This window comes from Triturus cristatus, chromosome 8 (genome assembly GCF_964204655.1).
Source record: "Triturus cristatus chromosome 8, aTriCri1.1, whole genome shotgun sequence".
In the NCBI taxonomy this organism is placed as follows: domain Eukaryota; kingdom Metazoa; phylum Chordata; class Amphibia; order Caudata; family Salamandridae; genus Triturus; species Triturus cristatus.
This window is the reverse complement of record NC_140591.1, coordinates 1,159,539,475-1,159,562,947: the sequence shown is the minus strand read 5'-3', so window position 1 is coordinate 1,159,562,947 and position 23,473 is coordinate 1,159,539,475. Positions and strand designations below refer to the sequence as shown.

The 23,473-nt window shown below is 43.3% G+C and overlaps 1 protein-coding gene across 3 annotated transcripts in view; it reads left to right on the top strand.

The window, feature by feature from the left end:
* LOC146805541 (ATP-binding cassette sub-family C member 5-like) overlaps positions 1-23,473 on the top strand; it is a 1,766,780-nt gene that overhangs the window by 1,479,101 nt on the left and 264,206 nt on the right. For all 3 annotated transcript variants that reach the window (XM_085622799.1, XM_085622798.1, XM_085622800.1), the window contains 3 exons: positions 2,606-2,759; positions 21,384-21,512; positions 22,411-22,597. In XM_085622799.1, the coding sequence (XP_085478925.1) occupies positions 2,606-2,759; positions 21,384-21,512; positions 22,411-22,597 (470 nt within the window). The remainder of the gene's footprint in view (positions 1-2,605; positions 2,760-21,383; positions 21,513-22,410; positions 22,598-23,473) is intronic.

Genomic DNA, 23,473 nt, shown 5'->3' with positions numbered 1-23,473 from the left:
TTTAACATCTATGTGGCTCCTTTGACTGCCATCATAGAATCCTGTGGTTTCCAAACCATCTCCTATGCGGATGACACTCAGGTGCTTATCCCCATAGAAAAGGATCCCCTACTGACCAGAGAAAGATTCAAGAGCTGTATGATTAAAATCTCCAGATGGATGAAAGACAACTATCTCCAACTTAATCCCACTAAGACGGAGATTTTATTGTTTGGGAAGGCAGAGGAAGTATGGACAGATGAGTGGTGGCCAGAGGCATTAGGCCCTCCACCCCTCCCAAAAAAATGGGTAAGAAATCTGGGGGTGATTCTGGATACGAATCTATCCATGGAACAGCATGTCAAAGCTGTAACAGGTAAATGTTTTGGCCTGATGCGCACTCTTAGGAAGATTTTTCCATGGGTGCCCCTCTCTGCGAGAAGGGTCCTGATCCAGTCACTATTAGTAAGCAGACTTGATTATGGAAATGCTCTTCTGGTAGAAGTCAGGGAAGATCTATTGTCAAGGCTACAAGTCGTACAAAATACGGCAGTGCGTTTGGCTTTGAATAAACCCCCACGCACGCCATTGGCCCCTCTACTGAGAGAGCTACACTGGCTACCAATCAGAAAGAGGGCTCTCTTTAAACTCCTTTGTATAGCCTTCAAAGCACGGGTTGGACGCGGGCCGGCTTACCTTACAAAGAAACTGGAATGGTATTCTCCGGTGCATTGCCTAAGATCGAGTGGCCTAAAAAAAATGCCGCGAATAAGGAAGAAGAAAAGGGGGGGTCGCGCCTTTTCTTATCTGTCGCCTAAGTATTGGAACCAGCTGCCCTGGGATCTGCGCTCCTGCACAGACTTAAACATCTTCAGGAAACATCTAAAGACCTGGCTGTTCAGCTGATTTGTTGCGGTCACTCAGAGCCTGCCTCATCTGCGCCGAGAGATCCCTCTGGGGATGATTCGAGCGCAATATAAATGTAATAATAATAATAAATAAATAATAATTCTGTGGATTGGGCACGCAGAATCTGGTATCCCGAGCTGTTAAGCATGACCATCGGTCCTCCGGTCAAGCTGCCTCTCTTGGAGGATCTTCTCTTGCAGCAACAGGGCAGGGTTTTGCACCCGAACCTGCGCACTCTTCACCTCCATGTGTGATTATTGAGCGGCAGCAGTTGACAGGTTTCGGTCTTCCTACCGAACTCTGTGAGGTAATTCTGGCAGCCAGGCAACCCTTCACTAAAATTTGTATCATGGTGTGCCTCCCACAATGTCAGACCTTTATCTGTTCCACAAGTTCTATTGTTGTCACTGTCTTTGGCCCAGCAGTTACCTATCCGCCGTCTCTGTGTTTTTGCTGTTGAAGGACCCACCTTCACATTTTTAGTTGCCTGTTGTGGCAGGTTCCTTTAAGGCCTACAACATATGATCCCACCTAAGCCTTTTATTATGCTTCCGTGGGACCCCCAACATGGTCCTGACCTTTCTCATGTGTGCACCATAGGAGCCTCTACACATTTTCCCTCTTAGGCTACACACCATAAAAACTGCATTTTAGTGGTCATAACATCAGCCAGGAGAGTCAGCAAACTACAAGCACTCTCAGCGCACACTCCTTATACCACCTTTTACCTAGACAAACTGGTTCTCCGGATGCATGAGTCCTTTTTACCAAACGATGTCACTCCTTTTCATGTAGGCCAGAACATCACTCTGCCTACCTTCTTTGTTCCACCTTATTCCTCCAAAGAAAAGTATAGACTCCAACCCCTGGACCCAAAAGGAGTGTTGGCAGTCTACCTTGACCACACAAGAGAGTTCCGGGTGGATGATCAACTCCTAGTGGGCTATGTGGGAGCAAAGAAAAGGAAAGCTGTACAGTGCATTAAGATCTGCTATGCATTGGCCTAGAATCAGCCCCTGAGGGCTAGCGGGCTCACTGTACCAAAGCTAAGCCTGTGACCACTGCATTAGCGAACAGCATTTCTCTCCTGGATATCTGTCAGACAGCGACGCGGGCATCCCTGCACACATTCATAAAACATTACACCCATTTGGTGCCACAGGAAGATATTGTTTGGGTATCTATTCAAAGGTAAGGAATCTGCGGATATAAGTCTCTTTCTTCGGTAGAGACTCTCCCATCCTTCACGCTCTGCGAATTGGTTCAGGTATAAGAACACCCTTTTCAGGGCCTTGGCCTTTTCCACATCAGTGATCAGTTCTCATCGTGGCTCCAAGTTCCTGGTATGGAAAGTTGCGAAAATTAGTGACGTCAGAGTGCCGAGGTGGCACCTATATAGGTACCGCATACGTCACTTTAGGTGTGGATGACGCTGATGCAGAACCAAACGACACCACTTACCTGCACCAGGATACTACTCGAAAATCTTCCAGATCAAGTCTGACACCTGGGGATAATCAAAGGTAATGAATCTATGGCTAGATAGAGTCTCTACCAGATAAGGCGTTATCTAAGGTAAGTAACTTTTTTGTCAGTGCTTGTTCAATGAAGAGTGCCACAACACAGTATACATGTATGTGCAAATTTGTATTGTGTGGAGAGATACTTAAAAAGATGAGGTATTGTTAAACCCTTAATTTTCTTTTTCTTTCTTTAGTTGATGTGCGCCTTCCATATCAAGTTGAGCTGCTTCTACAAAACATGATATTGGTTTTCTTCTGTATCAGCATAATTAGCTCTGTCTTTCCGTGGTTCCTTATTTCTGTTTTACCTCTTGGTTTACTGTTCTTTGTAGTTAACAAAGTTTCAAGGTAAGATCTTTTTTGCATAACTTGCATGATTTTTACATAGTCATGTTTGTGGATTATTCTATAGCAAAATGTATGTAGCCCTCAACAGCCTTGATATACTCATGTACGTATATACTTTTTTGTTGTCTTTGGTTGTTCAAACATAGGCATCAACTATTTCTAAAACAAAGTAAACACAATAAGTCAGGCAATTGCCATTCAGTCATTAGCTATTGTGGTGCCACAAACTGCTATGACTACAACCACAATGCAAGAAATAATTCATTTCATCTACTCTGTCTGACCTTTATCCCACTCAGATATTAGATATTTTCCCATTTCAGGATTGATATGAGTGGTCAATGTCTCCCTGATATCTAGTACTGTTACAGTAACTTTAACAAAGGTTTTAAACCTGACATCCTTGGTATGGTCTTCCCCCAAATGTTTCACTTTTATCCTTTCTTTTTCCTTAAATTAGTTTTTGTTGGCTTTAGGACTGCTAACCAGTGCTAAAGTGCTTGTGCTCCCACCTTTAAACATGGTGAAATTAGCGAAATTAGCAAAATGTATGTAGCCCTCAATAACCTTGATATACTCAAGTACATATATACTTTTTTGTTGTCTTTGGTTGTTCAAACATAGGCATCAACTATTTCTAAAACAAAGTAAATACAATAAGTCGGGCAATTGCCATTCAGTCATTAGCTATTGTGGTGCCACAAACTGCTATGACTACAACCACAATGCAAGAAATAATTCATTTAATCTACTCCTGGCCTGGCATCCTTGGTATGGTCATCCCCCAAATGTTTTGCTGTTATCCCTTCTTTTTCCTTAAATTAGTTTTCGTTGGCTTTAGAACTGCTAACCAGTGCTAAAGTGCTTGTGCTCCCACCTTTAAACATGGTGAAATTAGCCTACACCCAATTGACACATTTAATTTACTTGTAAGTCCCTAGTAAAGTGGTACTGCATGTACCAAGGGGCTGTAAATTAAATGCTACTAGTAGGCCTGCAGTACTCCTTGTGCCACCTACTAATGTAGCACTTTAAAACATGTCTCAGGCCTGCCATTACAGCCTGTAATAAAGTTTTAAAATAACCTTTTTCGCAGGCCTAAACCTTTCTTTTTGATACATATAGGTCACCCATAAGGTAGACCCTAAACAGTCCATGGAGCAAGGTGCAATGTATTTTAAAAAGTAGGACACTTGCTTTTATATTTTCATTGTCTTGGTACTGAAAAACACCTACATTGTTTTTTCACTACTGTAAGGCCTATATCTCCCTTTGGATGACATTGGGGTACCTTATTACTTTTAATAAGCAATAACATTTTATAGGGATGGCAAGTTTGGGCTCAAATGAATTGTAATTTTAAATCTCCATTAATAATACATTCAAATTTTAAGTCCAAATTCTGAGAATGCCACTTTTACAAAGTTGGCATTTTTTTCCTAACCATTTGGTACCTGCTCCCAGTGTCCTGTGTCACATGACCCTGCTGTTAGGCTTTGTGTATTCCTCCCATACAGTGGGAAGGGCTTAGATGTGAGCAGGATAGGCATCCTGATAGGATGGGTGGGGGCAGATCTGTTCCCTGCCCACTTGCACTTTAAAGGGGCTTACCTCTAGCACACAGAAAGAAATCTATAACTAGTCTTTTGTCATCCCAGACCTTTGGACCCTTGAGAGAGAAAGAAAGGAACATTCCAGAACCAGATGTGGGGGTAGCCTAGAGATTCTTCCACTTCAAAGGCTGGCACAGGTATAAATATTGGACCGTCAGGACCATCTCTTCAGTACACTCTTGGACTTGAGGAAGACTTCAGAAGGACTGACTTGTACTCGAGAGGACTGCCCTGCTGCTTGAGGCCTGCTTTGCGTCTTAGAAGACTGTCCTACTGCTACCAGAGAACAGCCTTGCTGCTAGAAGCTTGTCTTGCTGTTTGAAGCCAGGACTACCAGAGTGACTCAAAGGTTAGTTGGCAGGCCTCCTGTATGAGCTACAGAAATATAACAAGCTCCAGACACCTTGAACCCTGCCTGTGGCCTCTGCTTGAGTGAGTCCTATTCCTCCGAGTGGTGCCACTCCAGTTTTGGACCCTTGGAAGTGGTGTTAGAGGTGCCTCTCCTGCCTAAACCCAAATTTTAGTACTTAGAAATGTTTTTACCTAAAAGTGGCAGAAGAAGCGACAGAAGACTGGGACCTATCTGCCAGCCAATCTGCCCAAGGAGCATTCCCGGCATGCATGACTTCGTGGTAGCTCCCACCATGCTCTTCTCTGCGGCAGCGAATCCTGTCCAGCTAGACCTCTCAGCAATGGTATCTGGCCTCATTGATCCATCTTCGTGTACAGCTTGCGTCTTTGTCCCGCTGGAGGTTTTCGACTTCCAAAAAGAAATATGCCTATTACTTAATGTGGCCTGAATTGTCATCGAGAGAGACACTGCTCATACAGCGTTTCACGGCCACATTGTTGAATGTCAGGGATACGTGTGGGGTGAAAATGATACTATGCTTAAGGCACCTCACGACCACATGCAGCAATTGACATATTTCTGCGCTGATAGTGATACCATGCACAAGGCGCATTTACGGTTGGATCACGCAAGTGCTATATTTTGAAGCATCTATACATTAGTTTTTACTGTGGCGGTGGGCAGCCTCTCTAGGCTTTGATCTTTTGTATGAGTAACGTGATACATACATCACAGCATAACCTCACATATACAGATTTGACAGCCCGTTTATGGGAATGCTTTGTTGTGCGAACCCATGATTCAAAACAGAACTTCAGCCTTGAAAAAGTCAAAGTGACAAAACATGTGTCAGCTGCCTTTTCTTTTGATGTTGTACCATCGAAATTAAGATTTGGGAGAAATTTGAATACTAAAAGCGACTTTCACTTACCCTTACATCTGGAAATATCATTGGGTTTACAAAATAATTATACTGGTCTCTTACGTGTTCTTCGGTACTCTTTGTTCATTTGTTTCAGACCCATTGAGTGTTAACAGTCTGTCGTATACTATCTTGTCCTCAAAAATATAAAATATTTTTTTGTATATGATGAAGTGTTGCAATCACTTTAAGTCCAAACATGACCATTTCCACAATGAGATAAGGTGGGTGGCTGTCATGTTTTGCATGATCGTCCCAGCGCCGTGCAGTCAAACAAATGGTATATGAATGCACTGGTGCCTCGCAAGCTTTGATTGACCTAGCTTAGCACACCATACTTCTTGAAATAGCTAGCAGTGCAAGCCACTTTTTTTCCTTACAAGTCCAAGTTGTGAATATTGACTCTTGAAATATTTCTAGGCTTTGGAATTTGTGGATGTATGTGTATATATATATATCTATTACCTACTGGCAGTCACCAGTAGGTAGTTATAGTTAGGACCTATTTTCCGTAGGAAATCCGCAACATTCTATTTGGAATAACGTTGGCGCCGATTGACGAATCTTTGCGACATTTTCCAAACTTTTGGCCAGCTCCGGTCCGCTCCTATCCTGAAAATTTCACGGTGATTCGTCAAGCGGGGGCCGAGGAAAAAGGGGGGTCCCAAAACACGTTTTCCCCATGCATTTTCCCATAGGACCTGTTGACGCAGCTACAGCCCGAACTGCTGAAGGGAATTACACCAAATTTGGCAAAGAGGTAGTCCTCAGTTCAGACTCGTGCCTTTTGCTTAAATGGTGTAAATCCGTTCAGTAGTTCCTGAGAAAATGAGAGTTAAAAAGATAGATATATCTGGGCGGAGCCTAACCACACATCTCATCGTGAGATCTGATTGGCTGTCAGTACTTCATCAAAGAAGTGTTGGCAGCCATCTTGGGACCAATATACATGATAGCACCTCATTAAAAAGCATTGCAGTTAATAGAAGGTTTTAAGACTTTAGTTACATTATAAATCATTTGTTGATGGTACCATACTCATTTTAGGAATTGTGGTGTGTTCTAAGGTGATTTTACCATGTGAAAAAGCCTTCTGCTGTGATATCATGAATCATGTTTGAAAGAAAACTATTTTCGCATGCTTTTCCCACAGAGGTTTGGAATGTGATCTATAAGCTAAACTGAGAGCATATTTTCTGTAAATTCACATTATCTTTCTCAGTCATGTGAGAATGAAGTCTGACATTCTCAGTAAAACATGTACATCCAACAAGGGCAGAGACTGTCAGTTGATTCCTTTGTGTTCTACTGCAGCTTCCCAGAGTGTTCTAAAGAACAACTAGAGCGCTAACAGTCCTACTTATGACAAACGTATTGCACACCTGAAGCCATCTTGTTTGGAATAAAGTGGTAACTCTTAAAACATTTCATTTAAAAAGGAACAAAATGAGGGGGTTCATTTTGCCATAGAAAGTATGATTAGTGCTGCAGAAAGAAAAATTAGGGCACATTTTGAGTGACTTCTCAAATCCTCTTCTATTTCATTAAAAAATTCTGACATGCAGACTGAAACATGGACTTTCAATCCCAGCAGCAGACTTCCTTGGTGAGCAGTAGCTTTACTACAGTGATCTAGTGAGCAACTAGAGTGGTAACATTCAGAATTTATGGCAAATGTGTGAAATATTTGAATACCTTCTTGATGGAATCAAAGTAAAAACCTGAAAGCATTTCCTACAGAGGAGACTGCAGTAAATGAGGAGATTAGGAAACTTCATAACAAATAAATCTCCCACGATGGCCACCAGAGACAAAAGAGCCCAAATGCAGCACAAATATCACCCAGATGTAGCCCACATGTAGCCCAATGACAGAAGTGTGCAAAACACTTATTTTTTGTGTACTTGCAGTTTTATATAGTGCAGACTTGTCAGGTATTGGAGTGCTTTACATGAGCATTGGTTATATCACACAAGATCAAATCCATTTTTGTTGTAGACATGGGGAGATTAAGTGATTTGACCAGAATCACAGACTGTTGAGCTGAAGTAGAAACTCCAACCTGGTTCCCCAGTTGCAAAGTCTGCAGCTCTGGAAGTAACACCACATCCTCTCCCCTAAGTGCAACATGTAATCAAGTGGTCAACTGGATAAAAAACATAAAGATTACAAATAATTTAAAAGTTCTTTGTCGCTATTTGAAAAATCAGAAAATATGTTCTTATTTTAGTTTTTTAGAACACTAACCATAATTTTGATGCAAATAAGACCCTCTCATATATGTAATTTCTAAAGGAAATGCTCTAGGTATTACAGTTTTGATTACATCAAGATGACGTCAGGCGTTCCACACTTTTGTAATAAATATAGAATGTTAGCAATCTAGTTGATCATTGGGATACTGTTTGAGAGGCAGAGGCCAGGGGCACGGACTCTGAAAATTGAAGGCAGGTAGGAGAGTGCAGAGGCAACAATTTGACCACACTGGGCAGGCAGGAAGGGCAGTGGCAGCACAACAGACAATGGAGGGCAGTGGAAAGGGGGGCAGGGGCAACAAACCAACAATACAAGACTGGCAAGAGAGGCTGTGGCAATATAATAGACCATTGTGGGCAGAAGGATGAGGCAGTGATAGTACAACCATACATGCCAACAGACCCGTTTCAGCCAGGAAACGTCCAATGTTTTTAAGCTCAAATGGGCTTTATTTGATCTGTCTCTGTCTACAATCTCCTCTTTTTCAATGTAACTCAAAGGGAAAAATCAATACCCCAGTTTTTTTTCAAAATCTCCCTCTTACTAAGTTCAAAATGTTCGCAAGTATGGTACATTGGATCATGGTAGGCAGGAGGAATTGGGGTAGGGACATGGACTCGGATAACAGAGGACAGGAGGGACATGGAGAGGTGCACCAAACTGACCCTAGAGGGCAGGCATCAGGGTTTGCAGCAGCACAATACACCACACAGGGCATGCGGGACGGGAGTGCAGCACAACAATCCATAGAAAGCAATAGGGAGGGGACAGGACCATGCACATGGACAACAGAGAACAGAGGGGAAAGAGGCAATGGTAGCTAGCTGACCATAATGGGCAGACAGGAGAGAAAGCTGCAGCATAACAGACCATAAAGGGCAGGAGGGACGGATCAGGGGCATTACAATGGAACAGACAAGCCAGGAGGGAGGGAATAGGGGTCTGCACATGGAAACAGAGGGCTGGGGGCAAGGGGGCAGGGCAGGAGCAGCAAGATGACCATGGAGGTCAGGCAGGATGGGCACTAGAAACAAGACACACCATGGAGAGCAACAGTGAGACTATGATGGCATACACACAGACAATGGAGGGAGGATGGGAGGGGGTCAGGGGCAGCTAGCTGACCACACAGGGAAGGCGGAAGGGGCCATGGCAGCACAGAGGACCATGCATGGCAAGCGGGAGGGTTAGTGGCAGCACAATGGCTATGATGGGCAAGAAGGAGGGTGCAGGGGCATGCACAAAGGACCATGGAGGATAGAAGGGAGGGTCAGGACCTGGGCACAGACAAGAGAGTTCAGGGGAAGGGGCCTCACAACAGACCGCGCGGGGCAGGCAGGAGAAGCAGTTGCAGCACAACAGACCAGGGAGGGCAGAAGGGTGTGGCAGTAAAATGGACCATGGAGGACAGGAGGAAGGGGATAGGGGCATGGCATGTGGACAGGCAGGGTGGAGGTGGCAGGGACAGGTTACAGTCATCTGACAATGCTAGGCAGGTGGGAAGGGAGTGGCAGCTCAACAGAACACTCAGAGTAGATAGGAGTGGCAGGTCCATGGAACATGGTGGGCAAAAAGGATGGAGCAGGGGCATGCACAAATACATCGGAGAGCAGGGGGAAGGAGAATAGGGGCAGCAAGCTAAGCACAGAGGCTAAGCAGGAGGTCAATGATGGGCCATAGAATTGGGCAATGGAGGGCAGGAGGAGTGGACTGGTACATCATGCTAAATGGAGGGCAGTGGCAGCACATCAGACCATGCATGGCAGGAGGGAGGAGGCTAGTCCATGGATTCAGGTGGACGGGGCAGCAAGCTAACTGTTCAGAGAAGGTGGGTATTAGGAACTTTATTGTTTTTAAAATGTGTGTCTGTGCGAACTACTTAAAATCGCCTTTTAATGAATATCACGTAAATCGTCATGGTGATAGGTACATACAGTTTGTCCAGCATGTCCTAGGTGTTTCTATAAATATATATATTTTTTTAAATAATAAAAAACAAAGGCCGGCCCTGGGGGATGGGGTCCCCGGGGCCATAAGTGGCCTGAGGAGGGGGGCAACGCAGCCCCCCTCCTAAAGAATAAAAAAAAAAAACGCCATGACCCGGGGGTTGGGGTCCCCGGGGCCGATTAAGGCCCTGGGAGGGGGGCCACGCGGCCCCCTTCTAATTTAATTTTTTTCAACAAAAAAAATTAGGGTGCAGGCCATGGGGGATGGGGTTCCCAGGGCCAATAAATTAGAAAAAGAAGGGTGGCCACACAGCCCTCCTTCTTAAAAAAATAAAATAAATAAAAGACCGGCATCGCGTCAGAGGCCATGCCCCCTCCTTGCAGCACTCTGCAAACGCGCCCCCTGACCAGTTGTAAGTTGGGGAATTAATTCCCCTTCAATACTGAGGGTCCCTGAGGGCCAACTAGCCCAACAGGTATCTCCAATATGCGCCAGGGAGCTGCGTTGCAGACAGGTGTTCTGAGGCCACGCCGCTTTTTACACCTCTATGCAACGCAGCTCTGTGGCACTTACTGGAGGTACCTAGTGGGCTAGTTTGACCCTATGGACCCTTAGGATTCAAGGGGACTTAATCTCTCAACTTAGAACGGCCACAGGGCGCGTTTACACAGTGGTGAAGGGAGGGTACGGGCCTGAGGTGACGTGTGCAAACACGCCCTGTGGCGCGTTTTAAGTTGGGGAAATAATTCCCTTTCAATCCTGAGGGACTCTGGGGGCCAACTAGCCCACCAGGTGCTTCCATTAAGCGCCACTGCTCTGCATTGCAGAGAGGTGGTGCAGGCCGTGCCCCTTTTTACACCTCTCTGCAATGGCGCTTACTGGACGTACCTAGTGGGCTATTATGCCCCTAGGGACCCTCAGGATTCAAGGGGACTTAATCTCCCAACTTAAAACAGCCACAGGGCGTGTTTACACAGTGGGGAAGGGAGGGGACGGGGCCTGAGGTGACGTGTGCAAACACGCCCTATGGCGCGTTTTAAGTTGGGGAAATAATTCTCCTTCAATCCTGAGGGCCACTGGGGGCTAACAGTGCTTGTTCTTATCTTCAAATCACGCCACTGAAGAAGGGACTTTTTGAATCCTGAAACGCGTCTGGCGAAAAGATTAATCAGAGAAGCCTGTACCTGAATGCTACCTGTTTGCAAGTTGTGAATTAAAGCAAGTGCGATCCAGCTTCTTGTGGCCTCACTCCTTTGGGGCTTACCTATATATATATATATATATATATATATATATATATATATATATATATATATATATATATATATATATATACACACACACGTACACAGGCACACACATGTCGAAAAACAAGGTCACAGCTGTGCCTCCTTCCCCAAGGATTGCGGCTTGTCTGCAAGTGTGGAAAAACACGACAATTCCAATGCTAAAAACTTTGATGGTATTAAAGAGTACATGCACACTCCATGGAATACTTTCTGTAAGGTTTCATTTGTTGACAGTCCTGTTGCACTCAATGTGTGTCGAGAACCAACGTTCTCTTGGTCATGAGAAGCACTCGTTTGTGAAAGATGGACATTTAAACAAAAATAATGTAATTAACAGTAAGAAAGGACCACGGATGTTTGAACATTTTACATCATCGCCATCTTGAAAAGTTACATTGCCCAATATAACATAGCAGAGCAAGCACAATGTTTTACAATACAATGATGTGAAAGAATAATATATATGTATCAGCTGTCAAACACAATGATGCGTCATGAGGCTACATATTCTTGAAGATAAAAATGAACTATATATATATTAAGAGCAATATTAAGTGAGAAGTTGATTTGCATGTACAATTACACATCGTGACCCATGCATCCAAGGATTTAGGAACTAACCGTGTTGTTAATCATATTTCAAAATTAATAAAACATATTTAAAGGCTATCCTCGTGGGTTTGCACTAAACATCTATAGCAAGTCTGATTACCATGCATCCACAATATAGCGTGTCAAGTTACAGCATTCAGATTGTCATGCTAATAATTCCCCAAAAGGAGAGAAAATTCATTATCATAAGGTCAGGCCATGGATGTTACAAATCACACCCAAGTCAGTGAAAGAAGCTGAGGCTTTTTTATGCTGATGAAATGTCAATTTGCCCAAGTGGGCAACTGTTCTGATGTTGAGGAGTCGTACCTGAATGCCATAAACATCATTAACCCATGTCCCAGTTGCCATGTAATGGTCTTGGTATAACGCCCAAGTGGGTAAACACTCAACCTCTGTTGGTGTAAAAAACAAATGTCCCCAAAGCATTTAACCTACATTCTTATTGCCTAGCATTCATGATAGCACATGATTTCCAAGCATTATTCTGGACAATTCTTATTCATAAAAAATATAATAGAAATGGAGTTCAAACAAGAAATAGGATAATATAAACAAGATAGTTCTTGCTTAACATAATCAGACGCCTATTTGACGTGGTCTTCCCCCAAATCACCTGTGAAAAAATAATAATAAACAACAGTTATAACCCTTACACTAGAGAATTAAAAGCTAGCGAGAAGTCAACAATGACAATTAGTAAATACATTCCATTAAAGCAGAAGAAGAGAAAAAGTAAACATCCTCATTATCCTAAATGTACTGCTAACTCTTCATCCTGGTTGAGCCCAAAGGGGTGTAGTGTGCTGAACCCAATTACAAGATTCAAGCTTCCTGAGAGCAAGAACTCTGTCTACACCCGAACATTCAAAGGTATCTGATCAAATACAAAGAACTGGAGCAGTCCGGCATCACTCTCATGATATTGTCTGAAATGTACTGCTTATAGCAGCGGACAATAGCCTTCGTATTTTCTAATATACATTTCTTCACTTTGTGAATGGTGCTTCCGATGTAATGTAGGTTGCACTGACATTTCATACCATGCACACAAAACTCAGAATTGCATAATAACCCTTTCAAAATCATAAATTCATGGGTAGCTTTGGGTGTAATAAAAGAGCGTACATTCATGCTTGATTAACAAGCTTTACAGTTCTTGCTTGTCACAAATCCTGCTGTTTTAACATACCCACATCTGTTTTTTTGCTCAGGATCAAGTTTTTGCAGAGCATATCTTTCAGGGATTTACTTTTTCTAAACGTGATAGTGGAAAGGGTATTTACATATTTGGAAATGATGCCATCGGTGTGTGATATGTGCCAGTGTTTGTGAAGCACCCCTCTAACCGCATTAGCTTGTTGACTTAATGTAGCAATGAACCTGATAGGATCACTCTCACTCGAGGTGATGTCCCTTGTGGTGAGAAGAGTCTCCTTTTTGAGCTTTCACACTTTCACGCTTTCAAGCCAGCTGATTTCAGTATCTCTGGACTATATCCCCTCATACAGAACCTGTTCCTTTTCTGCTGCAAATTCCACATCGTTACTGCAGTCACGTCTGGTGCGTATGAGCTCCCCGTAGGAAATACTATTAATCAAGTACTTTGAGTGGCAACTGATCGCATGAAATATGCTATTACCTGCCTCCTATTTATGAAACAGCTTGGTTTTGATCTCATCCTTCATGAGCACCAGTTTGAGGTCTAGAAATTCCAAAGTATTTCTGTCAATGGCACTTGTGAAGCTCAGATTGAGACTATTGGTATTGAGTTCCTGTACAAATTGTAGGGCAAGCTGCCTGGAGCTTTTCCAAATGATGAAAATATTGTCGATATAGCCGGCCCAGAGCACTATGTGTTCATCATAAAGATGGATGTTAGCGATGGTTTGCTCCTCCCACCAGCCCATGTAAGGACATGCGTAGCTGAGGGCAAAGCAACTCCCCACTGCGGTGCCCTTGGTGCCATTTTGGGACCCCCTTTCGCTTGGCCTGCTTGATGAATCACCCCAAAACATTTAATGCAGATTGAGTAAAAGGAGGCCACTTTGGAATATTTTGTGAAGCTACATCAAACAGCATTAAAGTTATTAGCAAAACATAAAACGCATTGTCTAGCGTCTAGGGAAAAAAATTGTCCTAACTATAACTACCTACTGGCTATTGCTGTATGATGTTCTATATGGCAGCACATCATGAGGATCTACATTACATCACAGTCCAAGCAAGCACTGGGCAATGATTTTAATCAGACTGTGGCATCAAGATGCTATTCAGCATTTTCGTACACCTACTGCAGTTTGCAACAACACCAGTGATTTACCGAGTTGGGCTTCACTTCGCTTTTTCTTTGGTGTGCCAAATCACGGGATGCTCCATGCCCGTTTCTGTGAAGCTGCCCTGCAGGGACGGGGGCTCCCTTTGGTTGGAGAAATTTCCTTGGAGAGAGAGAGAGAGAGAGAGAGAGAGAGAGAGAGAGAGATATATATATATATATATATATATATATATATATATATATATATATATATATCTCCAAACCAAAGAGTTACCCCAATGTGTAAGGCCACAGGTACGATGCTTTCTCGAATCTTTATTGGTGACAGCTTAGGCAGACACAGGGCATTAATTTCATGCAAAGTTTATCGCCATACGCCTTTCAGGAACCCTTGTTCCCTTCCTCAGTGGCTCAAATCTGCAAACATCACTCAGCTGTTCCAACACATCTTTTGAATCCCAGGACAGCCCCAGTGGGCGGAGCCAAAACCTTTGGCATTCTGGACCTGGTAGTGTCGGAATTAATTTTCCTCATGTGAGTGCTCAGTGAAGTGCAGTTATTCAATGTAATAAAATCCACAGTGGGTTGCTGAAAGTCCTGCTCACCTCCGCTGCTCATTATTAAAAGCTGGCACCTCGAGCGTAGATCCCGGTAAAGTGATGCTGCCGATTCTGGCCCCATCCCGAGCCTGCTTCCATGCGGTGGGCCTTACTCGCGGCTGGGCGCAGCCGCTAATATCCAAACCAAAGAGTTACCCCAATGAGTAAGGCCACAGGTATGATGCTTTCTCAAATCCTTATTGGTGACAGCTAGGTAGACACAGGGCAGTAATTTCATGCAAAGTTCATCGCCATACGTGTTTCAGGAACCCTTGTTCCCTCCTCAGTGGCTCAAATCTGCAAACATCACTCAGCTGTTCCTACACGTCTTTTGAATCCCAGGACAGCCCCAGTGGGCAGAGCCAAAACCTTTGGCGTTCTGGACCTGGTAGTGTTGGAATTAGTTAATTAGTTAGGGCATTAATTTCATGCAAATGTATAGGCCTGAGCCCTAAAACCACATACAGGCGAGCTAAATCTCATAGAGATTCTCTGGTTCATAGCTATCCTCAGGAAGGGGTAGACCTAAATTGGCTTAATCCGCCCAGTGGTTTTACCACCTGTGGGTCATGTAAGGCCTGTAAGAATGGTGTAAATCGTACAACATACAAGACAGGATCTGGATTAACCAAGAAAATCTCTAAATTCATCAATTGCAATAGCTATTACACCATCTACGCTTTGGAATGCCAATTTGGATCGGTACAGGCAGACCCTCCCTGTTTTCCGTGCAGATTAAGTCATGGAAATTTATATAATTATAAAATTACTATTGTATATCAAATATAGGGAATTGTCATTATTTATGACAATTGGGTAGCCTGGAATAGTTCCATTAATTAGCACTATTAGCACTTCTTAATTTGTAGATATTACACGGACCACATGTTAGGCACGGTAATAATTTTTAGTGGCAACCCTTTATGATGCAAATCTGACCGGCACATGCAAACTAGAACACAAGGCAATATATTAGACTGTGATAAGATACTAAGGGTACATTACCCATGATTAACTGTTTTAACGTAGGTTCTCGCTGTCTATGGTGCTCCTAGCTCAAAGGGTACATTAACCATCGCATTTTCATTGAAGTTTGTGTAACTATAATCAATGTTCACAAATTGCATATATGTTTGCGTGATCAGTAATATGTAAGGTACTTTACCTATTACCATTGTGGATATTTCCTGATTTTGGTAATTTATAAATGTAATACCTTGGAATACTATGCACGTGTGATTGTCACAGATGACAGTCTTGGGCTAATGCAACTTTATTGTAAAAAAACGTAAAAAAACTGAGCGATTTTGTCAATAATGAACAACTTTATTGAATAGAATGAAGCACAGACACATGCGGTATGTACATTGAGAATTCAATTCAATCGTTATAATTTATTGTAACGCCGCACAATTTAATTTAATTTCTTCTATTTTATTTTCTGTATTTGGGAATTTGAGAAATGAATTTAAAAATTATTAATTGTCTTAACTAAATAACAGACTTGGTGGTCACCATACCAATGCTCCGTGTATGATTGAAGTATGTCTTCTATGTTTGAAAACACCGGTGTCTATTTCTAAAGGAAGTTGCCAACCAGCACTTACTCGAAAAAGGCTTAACGCCGAAACGCGTCGTCTTGCCCTTTGTGCACAATAAAGATATTGTGCATTCTCTTGGGTGTGCTTAAGCCGTTGGATGAATACGTTGCGGTTGCTGTAGCCGCGGAACCGGCACCGACATCGTGGGATTGGTGAACCACTAAACACAGCAGTTTGGAAATATATATATATATATATATATATATATATATATATATATATATATATATATATATATATATATATATATATATATATATATATATATATATATATATATATATATATATATATATTTTCTACTGGCGGTCGCCAGTAGATAGATATAGTTAGGACCGAGTTCCCATGGGAAATCTGAAAATTCTATTTTGAATAACTTTGGCGCCGGTTAACGAATCCTCGCGAAATTTTCAAAAATAATGGGGCGCTCCGCTCAGCTCCTACCCTGAAAGTCTCGGGGTGATTCGTCAAGCGGGGGCTGAGAAAAAAGGGGGGTCCCAAAACGCGTTTTCCCCATGCATTTTCCCATAGGACCTTTAGTCGAAGGTACAGCCCGAACGGCTGAACATAATTACTTTAAATTTGGCAAAGAGGTAGTCCTCAGGTCAGGCATGTGCCTTTTGCATATATGGTGTCAATCTGTTCAGTAGTTTCTGAGAAAATTGCAGTTAAAGGGACATAAATATCTATAAGCGCGCACCGTGCGCGCACTGTGCGCGCGCCATAACGTGCGCGAGCGTAATTCTGATTGGTGGTTACATGTCAGTCAACATTCGAATCGGTCAAAATCAGGAAGTGTCGGCCGCCATTTTGTGTGTGACAGTGAAAACGAAAGGTGGAGAGCGTGAAAAGGGGGCAGGGTAGAGAGTTCCTGACCCCCTAGCCTTTGTCAGGGGGTCCCTGAAGGATCCCGAAGGGTGAAAAAAACATTTAATTTTTTTTTCAAAAAATCGCGGGGTGCGGTAAAAAAACAAAAAACATTTTAAATGATTTATTCCCTATTACAGGATACAGTCAATCTATAACTATATACATAGGTAGTTTATTGTAAAGTAAGTATATAAAAAATATAGTAATACATACATAAATTAGCATTTAAAAAACCTTAAAAATTCACTTAAAAAACCATAGGTTTCACACATGTTATAGTTAGCTGGACATTTTACTCGTAAAAAACCATTGAAATTCCCCCGTTATAGTTAGTTCAGATAACTATAACTCGCGCGACCGCCACTCTATCAAAAGGATGATGTCATCAGTGATGTCATGAGTGATGCCACTGACCATGTCATGAGTGATGTAATATGTGACGTCATCAGCAGTGGATTGCGGTCGCGCGAGTTATAGTTATCTGAACTAACTATAACGGGGGAATTTCATTGGTTTTTTCCGAGTGAAATGTCCACCTAACTATATCATGTGTGAAACCTATGGTTTTTTAAGTGAATTTGCAAGGTTTTTTAAATGCTAATTCCTAACTATAACGTGTGTGAAACCTATGGTTTTTTCAGTGAATTTGTACGGTTTTTAAAATGCTAAGTTATGTATTTATTATTATATGTTTTATATATCTATTTTACAATAAACTACGTATTACAAATTTTTGGGGGGTTTTTCACCGTGCGCGCACCGTGTGCGCAACCCACGATTTTTTAAAACAAAATGTTTTTTTCTGCCTTCGGGGTCCTTCAGGGACCCCCTGACAAAGGCTAGGGGGTCAGGAACTCTCTACCCTGCCCCCTTTTCACGTTCGGCACCTTCCTTTTTCACTCTCGCACTCAAAACAAACAAAATGGCGGCCGACACTTCCTGATTTCGACCGATTCGAACGTTGACTGTCATGTAACCACCAATCAGAATTACGCTTGCGCACGTTAGGGTGCGCCACATGCACTCCTGCCCTGAGTGTCCCAGCTGAAATAATTTCTAGATTCCTAATGCTGATGTTGTTGTCATGGGCTAACACGGACCATGTGTGTGCTCCATGACAAATTCCTATCTCAGTGATTGCGTTCTTTTTGGACCAGAAGGAGCGCCTTAAGTACTTCCCTCTTAGTGGTGAAAGGTTACTGCCTTTACCAGGTGTTAAACAGCACAAGCACGGTGAAGGCAGCATATCAAGTAGTGATTCTAAGGAGTGAGCAGGGCCTTTTTACCTGTGTCACTGGAGTGAGGCCTACGGGCTCGGTCTTTTAAAGTTCTGCTGATGTGTTCTTAACTCACCCTTAGCCTACATTGGTTTGGTGTGTAATGTTGCGCAGTGCACATGTGGAGTACGTGTGCTGGGTGTATGTGTGCTTGTGGATGGTAAAATACAGGGATAAAGCAGTTCTGTGCATGTGTAATATGTCATGTGCTGGGTGTATGTGACTTTGAATGCTGTGAATGGTACATAAAGGATGTAGAGGTGTGCCACACATATGCTATATGCATGTGATGGGTGTATGTGTGCCTGTGAATTGGTACAATGCATGAGCTCCATTTTGGGAGACCCAGGGCTGAATGGCGGAGCATGAGGAGAGGAGGTAGAGGAATCCTCACAGACAGATTTGTTTAAAGTTGCATTCCTGTAGGCTTGGTAGATTGCACTGGAGGAAGGGAGAGATAGGCTCTTCAGTACTCATCAAAGAGTGCTCTGATTCAACGAGAGGTTACTGGAAAGGGGCTTCAGCACATCTCAGAATTGAGATGGGGCTGATAAGAGAATCATAAATAGTAGGGTTGAGGCCCTGGGGTAACTCTTTGGTACATGAATCACTGTGGTTGACATTCAGGTGTGAACTTCTAGTCACTCCCATGGCCTGTGCTGTGTCCATCAGATTTGGAGCCACCCCTGCTGTGACAGACTTCTTTCTGGAGGAAGGAGAGGACACTGCAAAAGGAGGCAGACCCCAACATAAACTTCAAAGACTCAGGGGCCGATTCCCAAAAGGCCTCCGCTCTTGGGGTGGAGGCCCTGCACTTGTGGCATGGGGGCATGTATCCGTGGTGGGGCCTGCACTTGTCACAGGGCGTCCGCAATGAGTAACTGCAGTGAGGTGGTCCCTCCACGAGTGCGGGTCCCCCAGCTATGACTGCGGGCCTCCCCCATGAGTGTGGAGGCCCTTTGTGAATCGGCCCCTTTGACTCGAAATCACATTTGGTGCCTGGAAATGGGCTATAAGAAGGGGACCTCAAGACCTCTAAAATTGTCAACTGTCAAGCAGCCATCCGAGCTATGTGTGAAGGAGAAGCTCTTCAAGAACTCTGCATGTAAATGTAAATGTAAATGTCAAGGTACTTATAGAGCGCACTGTCACCAGACGGCCACCTTGCGGTGTCGCCTTTGCGGTTTCCTGGCGCTGATACTCATACCGCTGTGGAACCCCTCCTGGCTTTCCCTGTGAAGTGTCCACTCCTGGGCTCCCCCAGGGTGAAGCCAGGCATCCTTAGCGCTGTTGGGGCCGGTGTGGAGGCTAAGCAAGCTATTGCCCAGAGTTGCAGCGTGGGGCCCGTGATTAGAATAGGCACCGAGGCGAGAATAGACAGGTCCGAGGAAATTGTGCCCGAGCCCCGCCGAGGCGGGAATCGAACCCTGGTCCCTGGCCAGAACTCTGCTTCAGGGTCTGCCGCTCTAACCATTAAGCCACACTCCTCCACCATGTGACCAGGACTGTGGGCCAAGGCCTGCAACTGTCCCAGCTGGGTGAGGGGACATCACCTATGGAATCCAAGACCACCTGCCCTCGAAGCCTGGAACATGAGCACCTGCCTACTTGCCAAGACCAGTGTGCCCTGTGAGGGAGAGGAGCGTGTTAGAGCAAGTGAGGTCCGGTCGGGGGAGGGGGGGGGGGCGGAATCCTGGTCATTGGATCCTCATAGCAAGGTATGAGGAGATGGCAGCTGCACAGATCGAGTTGTTGCCCATATGCAAGGAAAAGCCACCAACTACCTTGTGGTAGAAGAGGAGGGCTGTCATGAAGTGAGCCATGACCAGTCCTACACCGAAAGGGTCATCACCCTTGTGGAGGTACCAAGTCGGCGACCTCATATGCCAGGTAAGGTCACTGTGAAGATTCTTGCTGTGTCCATCAGGCCATAGCCCATGGGCAGAGGAAGAACGGTGACTCCGTACACCAGGGGAAGGCACAGGTACAAGGCAAGGAGTGTGGTCTAGTCAAGATCATCGAACTTGGAAGGAGGTCGCCGTGGTGACCCGATTGGGCCCAAGCCATGACAGAGGACCAGTACCAGGAGCAATGCAACCTCCTCTTAGCTGTGGGGATGACCTCAAGAAACTTACCAGCATCGGTGGAGCATCGAGAACCCCCTGGCCGCTACAAAACTGCATGTGAGGAACTGGGGAACACCCTACCTCAACCCTCCCGAGTCGTATGTGAAAGGCTTACTGGAGGCATCCACTGCAGTGTCACCACCTGCGATGGGGGTGCGCTCAGAGACTCCAATCCTTCAGATCCTACTGGTGCAGGTAAGAATGATTTAGTGGCCAGACAGCCCCAGGGGAACTTGCCTGCCAGATAGTTATTTGGCGCTGGAACACTTTTGACTTGAATAAAAAGTGAACGTGGGCGTGGGACTCCTGAGACTCGGACTACTATTGGGGCTTACCTTGAATTTGGCACATAGTGAGTGGGGGATAACCACTACTGCTAGAAAGAGGAAAGTGGGACTAAAGGATCTGCCTTTGAAACACTAGAGCCCTGACCTCAAGGGATTGTGTATTGTTTGTGAATGTTGTATTTGACTTTGCGTTCGTATATAAATGCTCCTTTTTTCATAAAAGCAAAAATTTGACAGGGCAATCATTTATTGCTGCTGCTAAGTGTATTTTGAGTTGTTAGCCTGTGTTCACCCCCTGTGTCTATATCCCCGCCGAACACTACCTCCACCGAATCCCAGTCCTCAAGATGCCTCGGACTGCTCAACCACGTTACTACTGAGAGTCAAATGCTGAAGGGGTACTTGGCCCAGTTGTTCTGCATCCATAGTAGGCTGGGCTCCAGGACATCAGTAGTAAAAGGCCTCAACCCCCACTTTAGGGCCCTGTAACTCCTGCTTGCACGGGCCTGTTGAACGGGGTCCTGACAATATTTTCTACTTATATTACCATACATTATTATAGGTGTTAACCAATTTTGACTTAATTTATTTGCAGAGTTCTCATACGTGACCTGAAACGCCTGGAGAATATCAGCTTGTCTCCATTTATATCCCATGTTACTTCAAGTCTTCATGGCCTTATAACAATGCAAGCATATTGCAAAGGAGATGAATGCCTCATGAAGTAAGAAATTTCTCTTTTGTTTTTTTAAAATTCATTTTCAAACATAGAATCTAAGCATGCCTGCATTTTAGCGTTAAATCTTTCACAGAAATCATCTTTTTCATTAGTGTATATTACCCATGTGAAGCAGACTCTGTGCATGGGAGCAGCTTAATGCTTCCAGTGCAAAGCTGTCATCAGTTCTTCTGCTGGTCCAATGGCTGCAGGCAGCACTAAAAGGAGTTCTACAATACAGAAGAAAATTCATGTTTCCGATATAGAAAATATATAGATTTTCTCATATAAAACAGGTCTAATTTTATGCACGTTTGAGGGGGAGAATACCTTGCAAAATAGACGAACACCCACAAACCAGTGAGTTTCTTGTGCTTACAAACTTGTGCAAAATGCTTTCCCAGCCTAGATAGGATGAGAGATTCACCTCTATTAAGGAGAGGCGTAAACATTTGTCTAGGGTGGCAAACTGGAGGATACTTCTCTATAATTGTTGCTGGTGTATACAAAGGGGTTTCAAGGTGTGCAAATATAATTAATCATTTACACATACATAAACGTTTACCATTTACGTTTGCATATGTGTAAATGTTTACACGTTTTATTACTCCTGGAGCGCTTTGTCTTATGCAGAGTCACTGGAGTAGCCCTGAAATTTTAGGATTATTCTAAAAAATGTGTAAATCTGTTCGAAACCTAAGTGCAGACATCTGGGTTAAAATGTTCACATTTTTTGTAGAATGGGTCCCAAAATATTTTCTTTTTGCATGTTCTGTATAAATCTGAAGTTTGATAGCAATTTGGTTCTTCGCGTTATTTCCATCATTGGTTCTTTCGTGTGATATAAAACTGTATTTATCAATACAAGTTTGCAAGATTATACTTTTTTTTCTTTTTTTTACAGATTCCAGAAACTGTTAGATATGAATAACACACCCCAATTTCTGTTTTGCTGTGGAATCCGCTGGCTGGCTGTCCGTCTTGATATTATTAGCATAATTATGGTTGGTACAACATCTCTGTGCATTGTACTGATGCATGGTATTATACCACCAGCTTATGCAGGACTTGCAATTTCATATGCTGTTCAGGTAAATCATGCAAAGCCTTTTCACAGTTATTATTTGTGGATTTTACCATGAGTGTAATTGACATAGAGAACTGTTAACACTGCATATAAAGTCAATGTGCTACCACTTAGGCATGCACTTTTCAAAGAAGCGTTCATGCAGTACACTCAAAATGGCAAATTAGTATGGCTGCGTTCCATTTTAGGGTTATTAAACTGAAGAGATGATATGGAGTGCCCTTTTATCGTAAGGTGGCTTGGGGGTTGGGGCGCATTTTATTTCGTATGATAATTAATGATTCACTATCACTTTTCACTCTGCACTCTTTTAAATCTTTGGGCCCAGATTTACAAACACTTTGCATTGGGTTTGCATTACAATTTTAAAACAAACTCTACGCAAACGTGTTGTATTGGTATTTATAATCCAATGCAAATCACGATTTGATCTGTGGAAGCAAACTTGCCAGTATGCAGCTTTAAATGTGCTGCGGAAAGGTATTTTAAAATTTTTAATACTGAAGTTTTTTTATGTATTGATTGATGTAGACAGAATACTACAATCCTGCAAATATATTAATAAGCATTGTAACATACATGCCTTCTTATCAGCTTTTCATGGAAAATAGTTCAGAAGAAAGAGCTGGAAAGCTAAAGAGCTATCATTAGTTATTTCAGTGGCAGATGGATTTCTGTCCTGCTTTCATATTCTGTATCGTTCCTTTGGTTTTTCTGCTCTAGAGTGATTTTATCAAATGCATTAAGTTATTGTGAGGAAACAAGTTATTTGCAGGTTTCACCCCCCACCTTTTGCCCCATTTGTAGAAACTAGGTGCTGGGTTAATGACTCTGAAATGCCCTGAGCCCTGCTAATCAGGACTCAGTGCATGTGCTCTGA